We start from the raw sequence: 12,471 nt of genomic DNA, 5'->3' as shown, positions 1-12,471 counted from the left end.
GCAAGATCTACCAGCTGCTCAGCCCATAGCCATTAACCTTCCTCCACAGTCAGGCCCTTTCACTCCAGTCAACTGTTTCCCTCCCCAGAGAGCACATCATATTTCACATTCACTCGCTGGTTGTCTTTGGAGGAGCTGAGGGCCCTTGTTATCTGCCTATGTGGACAAGACACAAATTCTTTTCTGACAGGCCTGATGGAGAAACAAGCCCACTAAAGGGTTTTAGGTCTCAGCTACCCTTTTACTGTAAAACCTGTGATTCCCATCAAAGTGCATATATAGGAGCACAGTTCAAAGTGGTCCTCACTTCACCTATAACAGCCACGGCCATCGCAGGCACACAGTCTTCTTAATTGTAAGGGCTAATTCATGTCTGTGACTGTGCCGCTATCATCCCACACAGAGTGGAGGAGCCGACGCCATGATGCTGTGCACGGGTTGTGCGCTGATTCCTCGAAAAGCTCGCTTGAACTGAAAGGGAGCCGATGACAACAGATTTAATCGCAAATAAGATTTGTGAGGCATGATATAGATTAAAGCGACACTCCGGAATTTTCGACATTGGACCTCATTTCGAGTCAACCAGAGTGTAAGAAATGTGTACAGATGTTTTTTTTTTTTTTTAATTCCATGCAGCCCTTGTGAAACCACTGGTCGCTGTTGCTAAGCTAGCGCAAGTGATCCACTTTTGGTAGCCTGCCACAAGAAAACAGTCTTGCCCAATTCAATAAACACTCAAAGCACATCAATTGTCTTGCCAGGCTATCGATGCAAATATCTACGTTGATAGAGAGATTTAGGGAGTAAAACCAAGCTTACAATTATATTTTATCACCCGCAGCCATTCGTGCTTCCTGGTTTGAAAGTTTGGCAGCGATAGATTAAATATAATAAATGATAATATTTACATCTGGTTAGATGAGAACAACCCTTCATTTTCAAATACAAAAGCATAGCAAAGGTTGTAGGTAACGTAAGCTAAGTCATCATCACTGAACCATGTGCTACCATCATGAAAGCAGAAAGCCTGTACCAACCTGTTCTTCAGAGACTGTTTGCACCACAGTGGCTGTCCTTGGTATACCTGGGAAGGCAGATGGCACTGCAGACGGTTTCAGAATTTTCTTTGCGGACTTTCTGGACATTATGAAATCATCGGAGCTGAAGTGATCACTGCAGATGACACGGATACGCAGCGTCTCCATCGGAATTTGTACGTCTAATCCTGCAGCTAGGAGCCAGAGTTTTGTTCTTTCCGGATCTTTTAATGGAAAATAATGAAAACTTTTCGGAACCCATCTATGGGCTCTATTGTTGCAATTAGCAAAGGCACACTGATTTACCATGTTGCCACGTTGTTGGTTTATAATCCGCTCGCAGCAAACTCGCTCGATCCAAACTAGTCCCTCATATGATAAAAATCCATGTAATGCAAGGTCAGTTTTATTTCAAACATTACTCTATCACCACAAACCTTTACATCCACTGCCTGACATAATAATTGATGTGCTTTGAGTATTTATTGAATTGGGCAAGACTGTTTTCTTGTGGCAGGCTACCAAAAGTGGATCACTTGCGCTAGCTTAGCAACAGCGACCAGTGGTTTCACAAGGGCTGCATGGAATTTAAAAAAAAAACAAAAAAACATCTGTACACATTTCTTACACTCTGGTTGACTCGGAAATGAGGTCCAATGTCGAAAATTCCGGAGTGTCGCTTTAAAAGAAGCGCGAATGAAAAGGAAAACCACAAACAATAGCTACACAGGACAATCATAATCTCTTCTTAATGCTTATTTTCATTCCGACACAAGCCAGATCTTTGCCTACTAGGACTTCTGTCTTTCTGTGGTTGAGTAATGCTGAAGACCAGGTGGATATGCTCTCACAAAGCTGTGCGAAGCTTCAAGGAAGAGCAGGCTAATGGCGTTTGCCCCTCTGTTGGTCAGTGAAAAAAAATGATGATCAGTCTCTAAATTCTGCTGTGGAGAGCAATCAGCGCTCTGTGTCACCGACTCACTGTACAGTATCGGCTCAGTTTGCTAGCAACCTCCGATGAAGAAGTACACAAAAAAAAGTATCAGTATCGGTTACATGGTACTTAACCCATAATGGGGAGGGGTAAAAAAAAGCCAGACGTACCAGAACGAATCGTACCATGTTATGGAAAAAATGCCCAAAGAGCCATGCCTGCATGCCTGGACCCTTAGCTCTCTGCTCCAGGGATGCTGTGATTATAAGAAAAAGATGAATAGTTTGGGGAAATGCCTTTTCATCGTGAGAATGAACCGACGATATTACACAAAAACACACAAGATTACCTGTAGCCATTTGTTAAGACTTGTGACTTCCCCTTTGTCAGTCTTTGGTACAAATTGAGACTTGGCTTTTATTGGTTTCTGTCCTCCGTTTGAGTAAATCCACCCCCTCCAACCACCTCATTCGTTTCATTTATTGAAACATTATTTGCAGCCAAGCAAGGTTTCATCTAATCTATGAACAGAATTTGTGCTGCACCTGCCAAGCAAGTAATTTGGGAGGAATCCGTTTTCATGCTTCCTTCTGTTTAGCTTCAGCGCGGTTCCTGGCTCTGTGTGGCTGTTTGGTTACCTTCCTACTGCAGCTTTGCACAATTCACGCCGCGGATGCCGACCAATCTTCCTCTGGTCCTGAATTTGCTGAACTATTTAAGAGCTGGCGGGTGACTAAATGATTGAGCAATGTGAGGCTCAGAAGATGTCCACACTTGCATATTCTCACTCAACTGTGTGTTTGATGTGTACAATATCATTGCTTACTTATGCTGATAAATAGAAAGCTCTGATTGCAATGCCTCAACAGTGCGAATGGGAGAACTTGTCACGGACTGACTGAAAAGCAGCTGTGAATATTGGGTTTTAATGATATGCGCTTAATGGCAAAACCTTACGCCAATGATGGCAAGTCTTGGCTGGGCTGATATTTGTATTCCGTCTCTCCACATTTCCCCAAGCTCACTGCATTTTGACAGACAGAGTTTGAGCCGTGGAAAAAGCTCAGCAGCATGTTACAGAATGGCTTCTCTTACAATCCCCACACTGTCCCACAACTTGCCATCTGAACTGCTCACAGCCGCGCCCACGCACAGAGATTAGGAAAAGCAAGTGTGGATGTCGCAGGATTAGGGCTTGTGATGGTTGTAGTTTGCTGTTGTATGTCATGTCAAGGCTTTGAAAGACAGCTTTTGGGTACTTTGCTTTTGTTAGGTGGCTATCATGAAAACGAGGCATCGACGTTGTTGATAAATCCGGAGAGAAAAACTCTTCAAGTGTTCAGCTTCAGGTGGTATATTACAATTATGTTCTTACAGTTTGGGCAGTAAAATCTTGTTTATTCACGTTTTTTCTCTTTTTTTTCATCCGGGTATATGAATATATTCTGTCGTCTCAGTCTTCTCTTCATGTTGGAATAAGAAATGTATTTGCATCTAACTTTATTTTTATAGTGATATCTCTGAGCTAACTGATGCAACAATTACATGTGTTACGACAACTGTAACCACATTTCCAGCCTCTTAGCTTAATCATTAATAGCAAAAAATGATCACAGTTTGGTAGAAAGTAGTAGTAGTTCATTTGCCGTCCTCGGTCTCCTTATTTCCAGCTGGCTTTTTAGTTTGATTCAATCAGGAATTCTTTCTGTTTGCCGAGTGTCTTTGAAGTTTAAACGTTAGCTTTGTAACTCATATGGGGGACTGAGACGAGTTTAAACAGTGGTCAGAGTTCTGCTGTCGTTTTCCCATGGCCTGCCTGCACAAAAAACATACTGTGGGTTCGCCTTTGTATATTAAATGTGCGGCCGACTTACACGGCTCCGTGGTTAGTTTTCATGTCACGGCACAGCTGTTTTTATTCCTGTCTGTCATTCCTCACGGATTAACATGCACAGATGTTTGCTTTGTCATGAAAAACATTGACTGACATGTTTGTGCTATTTTCTTTCCTTTTTTTTAGTGTTCTGTTTGATACCTCCTCCAATGAAAAATCAGTTGGACCGGTCCCGTTGCCTTTCTGAGGAATCATCTCCTCTTTGCCTCTCTGACTCCTTTTTCTCCTGCCTGCCTCCATCCCACACCAGTCATGACTAATCCACGGAGACTTGTCTGTGTTGACTGAGTGTTGCTTACTGATCTCAGATTACACCTTCAAGTTCTCTGTGAAGGATGGATTTAAGTATATGTGTAACCAGATATAGGCCACCATCTCACTGCACAGTCGTGTGTGAAATATACAAATGAACAGCACAGATAACCAAATGCTAAAAACCCAAGCACATATTTACGAGTGGTAGCAATGATAGCACAGGTGCAGTGAAAGCTGTGCTGTAGAGTTTTTCTTACATATTTCAACCTTCCCCTTTTTGGGGTTTGTTGTATTTATGGCTACGTAACTGTGAGGCCTGCTTCAATCTTGTTATGAAAGACAAAAAGGATGAGAGAAGTTGAACAGGTTTCTTAAATCAAACAACTGCTGCAAGTGCTGGCAGGAAGCCGTAATTGAATGTGTTTGACTCCCATAAGGAATCAATGGGTGTTTGAGCCTGTGCCCATACTCCCCTGGAGCTGTTAATAGGAATTTCACAAGAAAGACTCTTATTTCATCTGTATATATCCTCCTGAGTCATGTCGGAGACGCACTTTGAGTTATAAATTTGTACCTGCTCTTTAAAATTCTTTGTCATGGCTGGAAGGGCTTGATGTGGTCGATTAGATTTAGAAACGTAATGGGCTCGTATTCATTTAAGACCTGTTCCTTTTGGGAAGAATCAAGGATCGACTTGGCAGCACAAATGATCACATTGGGACCAGTATTAATCCAGAACTTTATCTGCTCTGCATTTATGTCGACCTCATAGATAAGGGAAGGTGAAGTAGAGCTGAATTAGTCTTGTCCTATTTCAACTGACTGTTATTTCACTCAGTAGGCTACATGTCTACTTGCAAGTTGCAAATTAAAATGACCACACGCACATGTTAAGACTTTGCTTTATCCACAGATGGCCTTAGATGTTTAACAAGTAGCCTAATTATTTCTATAAACGTTTAGGCATATTATTTCTGTTTTCACAAATAAGTACTAAATATTTACAGATATTTAGAATTTTTCTTTTTTAGAATGAAAAGAATTCAGATTGAAACATCAAACATATCTGTCATGCATAAAACATTTCAGGGATTCAGTAGATTTAAATCTTTTTTTTGGCAGTGTTTCTAGTTGTCAAACAGAAAATGGAGAACATGATGCATAGGACCAGTGACAGCACCGATACAGGAGACTGCGTGCACATGTTGGTGTCGACTCGGCTCACCGAGTCTCAGGATACCACAGAGGTGATGAACTTGAGTGAGAACCTGGGGTATTAATGTGTTTTTTATTATTTTTCATTTGAGTGTTTAGGAGACAACATCGTGGAATTTGTAGGGTTATGGGCTCAGAGGCTGATCTGATCTGGAGTTGGTGAAAAGCTGCCTTGCGGGAGCTGAAATGAAGTGCTCAGCTGCATGTTTCGACCCAACTGTCGGAAGCAGAAGTAATTCAAAGCACAGATGGCTTGGAGACGGGCCCTACCAGAAGCTACTTTCATTTCAGTTATCAAATGTTTGTGTCCCCTGTGAACTCCGAGGCTTTGTCTGTTTTGTGAATAGACACGCGTGTCTTTGCTCCTGTAGGCTGAAACTTTGGATTAGAAAAGAACGATCGAGTATTGACGAACTCAGTATCTCTGCATTGTTCATTTCTTTTTTATGATACACTCGTTTTGACTTATAATCTGATAGTTCACTAGTTCATGGCTTTGTGACTAGAATCAGAAAGCTAGAGTAGCCATGAGCAGGGATTAGCATGTCCGTCTTGAAATCGAATGATTCTGTGGTATGTCATATCCTCTTGGCTGTGACTTGCAATTTGTATCAATATGTTGATACAAAGTACACACAGCTTGCTTCTGGTAGTTCAGATGTCAGCACCATGTCTACATAAGAACGCAACCTTTCCTCTGGTACCTTGAAGTGCACTACACATGCTTCAAAATTCATGCTTCAAAGGTTCAAACTTCCTGAATCAATAACTGATAAATTAAATATTAGAGTTTGCGCACTCGAGCTGAAATTCTGACATACCTTCATATGTTTTAAATTAGGTCACACACATAATGATTAAAGGGATTAGAAAGACCAGCTGAAATAGCAGTTGGAAACTGTGTCTGTGGTTGTAACTTTCAGGTCAGTCATGTGTCACATTTGCTCTACACTGACTTCAGCCAATCACTCTGTTGACTTTGGCTTTGTGAGTTTTATTACTCTGTTGACATGCCATGTAATTCTTTGGAGTGATGATCCATCTGAAAGGCTGTAAACGGAAGATGGTTAGCCTATTCTGATAACAGAATAGTGAATACGTGGCTAAATATGAGCACATTTATGTCTGATGACGTTGACGCGGTTGCGTTAGGCAGATATGACAGCTGTATAGTTCAGAGCGATTTTTAAATACACAACAATATAAAACTCCAGCTGCACTGGACATTTACGAGACTTAAACCTGAACTTGCTTTATGTTTCTTTTTCTTTTTTTTTTTAATTTTTCTTTTTTTACATGAATGACTGAATGATGACCAAAATCTATATGAATACATTTTCTAAGCACTTTTTAAAAAAAAAAACCCTTGGTGAAATGTTTGTACTTGAGATTTGATTAGTTTTTTATTTCTATTTCTAGGGGTCAAACTTTTGCTTTATTCTTGAGAACTGATCAATAGCTGGAGAGATAAAAAGACACACTAAGGTACTGCCAGGAGACTGTTTGTATAGCTTGACAAAAAGACTGAATCAGGGTTAAATGGCTAGCCTAGCTAAAAATCTGCACTTCTGGGAGTAGCCTAAGTAATTAGAAACTTTTGTTCTTTTCGCTTCTTCAAAGAAGCGTAAGCATGATGGGCTTACACCCGTTGCATTTGTGAACGCTGCCGAATGTGCAGCATAGAGCAGCATTCTCAATCACAGAACCATCACTGGGAACATTTTGGTCTAAAAAGGGTTACTGTTGATTTCTTAAGGCTGTATTTGCACTTATTAACAGCACACATACTGACCAACACACAATGGAGATGTAAGGGTTAACTGCGTTCTGATCTATTTACATCTTAAAGGGAATCCAAGAATAAACCACACCTGTTGTCACATTGCTCTTTAAATGGTGCAGTGGTGCTACTGTAACGGAGCCATTCGCAGACACTATCACGGTGTTCAAGATGATCATTAACTATTGAGAACAAAGCCAAAATGGAAGTTGTCTCAACTTGGCAATGGAAAGAAATGATCAGAGTCAACAGTCAGCCGCAGGTTTTAAGAACCAGTCCAGTTGTTGGTGCTCCTCCAGCTGTTATGGGCTCAGTATTCTGTGTGTAAACTTATTTTTAGTGCAGTATTCACTGATTGTTGAGCAAGATCACGTAGTTTCCTGCTCTCCCTCCTGTTCTCTGCCAAGTCTACTGATTGATGGCTGATAGCCTGATAGCCTGAGGATGAGACAGATTGGGGTATCACCTTAATGTCCGAGTTGTCCTCTAAACATCAGTCATTCAATGAGCCGGAGACTGACAAAGTTGTGTCTGAGGATACGCACTTGAATGCAAGCTTACTGTCAGTGCAGTCATTCCAGTTATTCAGTGCATCTGTGGAGGGTCAGGAATTTACTTGCTGTTCATGGCAAATGGACAACAGCTAAATCAGACTCATGTGATACTCCTCAGTAATCTAATATCTCAAACTGATGGAAGAAAATGCCATGTTTTGTCCAAAATACCGTTGGTCTTTTTCTCAGTTTACTTTTTCCTCCAAATTTGATTAGTTTATTTTCAAAGTCTTCTTAAGTCTGTGTTTTTGATCATTGATTGAATGTGAAATAAACTGCAGGCGAACTAAAGCCAAGTCCAGTGCATTCGATGAAACAGCTTAACACAAAAAAAACATGTTTAAAACACACCAGAAACAAGGATTGAGATAAATGTAGATATCTGGTGATGTAGATATTTATCTGGGCTGATAGTTGGGTACCATCTCAGTTGTAGAGCTTGTTATTTGAAAACAGTGCTGAGACACGTGTAGCCCTAGTGGCCTAATCTGTGGGTCTATTTTTAGAGTAGTGGATGACGTGATGTGACCAGTAAAAAGCAAAGGCATGCTGTCCGTAGACAGCATGCCTTTGAGCATGTGAGCACATATGAGGGGAATGCTATGTGTATGCAAGGACTGCCATGCATGTGTGTAATTCCTGAGTAAATGCTGCGGAAATGTGAAATCCTGCCGATCATCCAGATGCCACGAGAATCTGGATCTGCAGAATGAGCCGAAGCTCGATGAGTTATCTTCTTTTTATTCATGGCTCTAAATGATTTGGTACAAAGCAGCAAACCTGTACTGTATCTGACACGCGTGTGTTTTCTTTGTCACTATTTTCTACCAAACAGGCACACATGGTGCTCCTGTTGAGTGTGCATATGGTTTGTAGCAGGAGGCTACAATTGTTCAAATGATCTGCCAGGTTTCAAAACTGTGGGGACAAAAATCAGCGGATGATGTGACGGTGGCTATTTTTATCTTTTGTGGCTACTTCCATCTTTTTAAAGATGCAATCTGTACATACCTAATGCAGAAATCTCTTACATTTTTGCTCACCAATGGAGGATATGGTGTAGCTGGTTATCTGTGGTAAAGGGCTCTTTCTGTGTGTTTTGGCACTGTACCCTTCAGTCCTGATCCTTACTGACTGAGGCACAGCCAGACCCAGGGTCTGTTGTTTTCACTGCAGTCAGGAGTTGGCAGAGTGTGAAAAGGAGGCCAGCTGACCTCTGTATCTGCCTTCCTTTCATCATGTGTTTCCACTGGGACTGGGACTGGGACTACATTAGTTTTCATGAACCAGCTCAGCATCTCGGACTTATAAAGCTCAAAACTTGAAGAGAAATGGGCCATTTTAGATTTTGCATTCATGTATGTTCTTTCTGATTTTTAGGTTTGACTATCCTTTACAAAAGTTTAGGTCCTAAGCACAAAAACATACGGTACATATTTAACCTCTCTTTGATCACAGTCTCTTAAGAGAAGTTAAGTGAGGATGATCTACCATTCTCTCTTTACATCCAGCAGACAGTTGAAGCTGAACTCAACAAAGTCTGCCAGCACCTCCATGGTTAACTATTTACCTCTTTCAGTTATGAGATAAGTGACATCAGTGGACTCATCAATCTGTTTAAGTAATGGCCTTCAGTCATTCAGATCTTGGTTGTTATTCCTCGTGGTTTTGTTCAGATATGTTATATATTTGCCATTTGTGTTAAATTGGACTGTAAATCAAATGAAGTATCCCAACAAACTCCTCATTGAGTCTGTTTTTGCACATCATGTTGTATCGCAAAGGAAGAATCTTTAATCTTGACATTTCCAGAAATATCAGAGTATTAGAGGTTTTGTTTCATATAAAAATATGCATGATATCTTTATTTAAAGAATAATAATTACCCTTTTTTTTCCCACGTGGTAGCCTAAATGGCAGATCAGATAGTTACTTTTTTTTTTCTATTATTACGTTCAAACAAGCACAACATGTGTCTACATAATTTCCCAAGGGAGCTAGTGCAAAGCAGAGCTGCTGCTTGGCTTAAAGAAAGAATTCAAATGGGCCACATCAACCAAAAGTTTTCTTCCTAGTACTCATCACTACTTTTATCATAAGGGCTTACATGTGCCTTTTCTTTGCCATTAACTGTCATTTCTACCAGCTCTAACGGTTAAAGGATGTTTTAAAGGCTGTTTCTGTCAAAACACTGACAGAGTTGTAGAGGGGACTCACCAAGACATTCCACTTGTATCAGTGACGCTATACATGCCGGAGAACATGAATGATCTCGTCCCTCTGGGGGCTAGAAAGCTGAAAACATAGGAATTACCTGCCACATGTCAAAGCATGTTGAAAACAGCATATAGAACCACGTATTGTTGAGAAAATGGTCCACACCTCATGGCTAGTTTTATATTATTCCCATGAATGTTGTTTTATTGTGTTTTTGAGTCATTTTGACAGTGACATGTCCTTTGTGTTTCCTGTTTGGCTTTGTGTCGTGTCGGTGCCCTTCCTGTGTCCAGCAGTTTCGAGTGTGTGAGGATTTCTCAGGTCATGTTGCTGCAGACACATGTCTGTGGTTTTGGCTTTGATTGTGTTTATGAGGAGCCATCATAGGTTCGGGGACCATCTCGTTAAGTTGGCATCAAAAGATGAGAGAACCTGTGGCTCCTTTCAGCTTAGCTCAGTTCCTTCAACTAGCATGAAATTGTTGTAGTTTGTAACATTTCTCTTTTGTAGCTTTGTGTCATACACTCCTACATATTATTTTCTGTGATTCACTCTGTTCTACTTGTCTTAATTTCTCTGGCAGAATCAAGATGCTTGAGTCTGGAAGTTAAAGCCCTCCACCACAGAAGGGGTGTTCCAAAGCTGGGGCTGGACCCAAAGTCCCCTGCCTCGGAGGGGGTGAAGGGCCCTCACAGCCCTAGGTGAGTCCGGACCATGGGGGATGGAGGTGCCCGCGCAACTGGAGGAAATGGGGTGATCCACTCCCATGTCCTGTTCGACAAATTTGTCCAGGCTTCCACCTTTAAAGTCACGCTTAAGGCCTTCCAGGAGCTGTGTGAACACCTGGAAGTCAAGCCCAACGAGCACAGGATCTTCTATCACAAGCTCAAGTCCAAACTTAACTACTGGAAGGCAAAGGCTCTCTGGGTAAAGTTAGACAAGAGGGCCAGCCAAAAGGAGTACAAGAAGGGACGTGCCTGTGTCAGTTCAAAGGTAACCCTGCATTATTGGAAACACAATATTTCATGTGAAGCTTCAATATGTGGCTTGATGGTGGCTCCAGTTCCCCTGTGGGAGCTAACAGAATGAAAAATGTGATCTCGAGTGTCTAAGACTCATGTAATGTGATGCTCATGTTTACCAACCAGGCTGCAGAGCAAGGTCGGGACAGCACAAGGACATGTGACTGCTTTTGTTGAGAGTATGCTTTGATTTAGACTTAAACACTTGTTGCATGCAAAAAGTAAACAGCTGATTCCAAAATGAGGGATAAGACTGATAAGCTGTTGTGTCAAACGTTTAGGTCTTAAGTGGGGAAACATTGATGCTGTTTACTAAATGATAGATTTTCTGAAATAGCATTTTTTTTGTGGCTGTGTAAAGCTTTATTCCAATTTTTTGGAAATCAGTAGCGATACTGGCTCTACTGCAGAGTGAAAGATGGGCAGGCTTTCCATGTGCCCAACTGACTGACATCTTGCTTAAAGGCTGTCTGTGTTATGTGCATCTTTCCATTCTTAGTGTCTGATCATCGGTGCGGGGCCATGTGGCTTACGTACAGCCATCGAGCTGGCTTTTTTGGGGGCTAAAGTGGTGATTCTGGAAAAGAGAGATGCTTTCTCCAGGAACAATGTTCTGCATCTCTGGCCCTTCACCATCCAAGACCTCAGGGGCCTTGGGGCCAAGAAGTTCTGTGGGAAGTTCTGTGCTGGTGCTATTGATCATATTAGTAAGTAGACCGTATAATTCTGCTCTGCTGTGTTTCTTTATATATTCATTGCCAGATTTTCATGCAGGAAGCAATTTGTTGTGTTCCATGCATACTGGAAGATGTATTTTTAGGTTTAACTGTCAGGATGTCATGGAAATGTTCTTTCTCTGTATCTCTGAATTGCAGGTATTCGTCAACTTCAGCTAATGTTGCTCAAAATGGCTCTCCTGCTGGGCATTGAAATCCATGTCAATGTAGAGTTTAAGGGTCTTATTGAACCCCCTGAAGACCAAGAGAGTGAGAGTAAGTGAATCAAATTTCATCGTAATTGTAAGCTTAAAAAAAAGAATGGAGGGAGAACGTGTTTCAGTGGAGAAATCTATGACAGAGGCTGTAAGCCTGGCTCTGTGGATGCATTTCTGTCTGATTACATATGCTGTGTTTTCTTAGGGATAGGCTGGAGGGCTGAGATCCACCCCAAGACACACCCTGTCAGCGAGCTGGAGTTTGATGTCATCATTGGAGCAGATGGAAGGAGAAACACACTACCAGGCAAGTTTGCATGCACAGACCGGACGAAAAGCATTAGTAATGCAGTTCTTCACTTGACTGTATGAGGAAAAGCACAAACAGCACTACTTGTTTTTTCTAAGTGGTCAGTCAGAAGGATTATGATGTCATTCTTGTACAGCTGTGGGTGGGTAGGTGATCTCACGCTGTTCCTCATGTATGAATGAGCGCTTGTGCACAACTGTGCGTGTGTTTGTTTGTGTCAAGCTGCTACATTCAACTTCAGAGAGTATTTACTCCCCTGGCAGAGCAGAAAAGGAATTGTTGAATTGGCTGTCTGTTTCCTTTATGAATACTGGGGCCT

The 12,471-nt window shown here is 41.5% G+C and overlaps 1 protein-coding gene across 24 annotated transcripts in view; it reads left to right on the top strand.

Annotated features, from left to right (window-relative positions):
* The window catches only part of mical3a (microtubule associated monooxygenase, calponin and LIM domain containing 3a), an 80,642-nt gene that overhangs the window by 22,502 nt on the left and 45,669 nt on the right, over window positions 1–12,471 (top strand). For all 24 annotated transcript variants that reach the window (XM_075469403.1, XM_075469404.1, XM_075469405.1 and 21 more), the window contains 4 exons: window positions 10,470–10,879; window positions 11,408–11,615; window positions 11,784–11,900; window positions 12,048–12,149. In XM_075469403.1, coding sequence (XP_075325518.1) covers window positions 10,601–10,879; window positions 11,408–11,615; window positions 11,784–11,900; window positions 12,048–12,149 — 706 coding nt within the window. In that variant the 5' untranslated portion in view covers window positions 10,470–10,600. The remainder of the gene's footprint in view (window positions 1–10,469; window positions 10,880–11,407; window positions 11,616–11,783; window positions 11,901–12,047; window positions 12,150–12,471) is intronic.

Source organism: Odontesthes bonariensis, chromosome 7 (assembly GCF_027942865.1).
Source record: "Odontesthes bonariensis isolate fOdoBon6 chromosome 7, fOdoBon6.hap1, whole genome shotgun sequence".
In the NCBI taxonomy this organism is placed as follows: Eukaryota; Metazoa; Chordata; class Actinopteri; order Atheriniformes; family Atherinopsidae; genus Odontesthes; species Odontesthes bonariensis.
The sequence above is the reverse complement of the archived record's forward strand: the minus strand, read 5'-3'. Positions and strand labels throughout refer to the sequence as shown.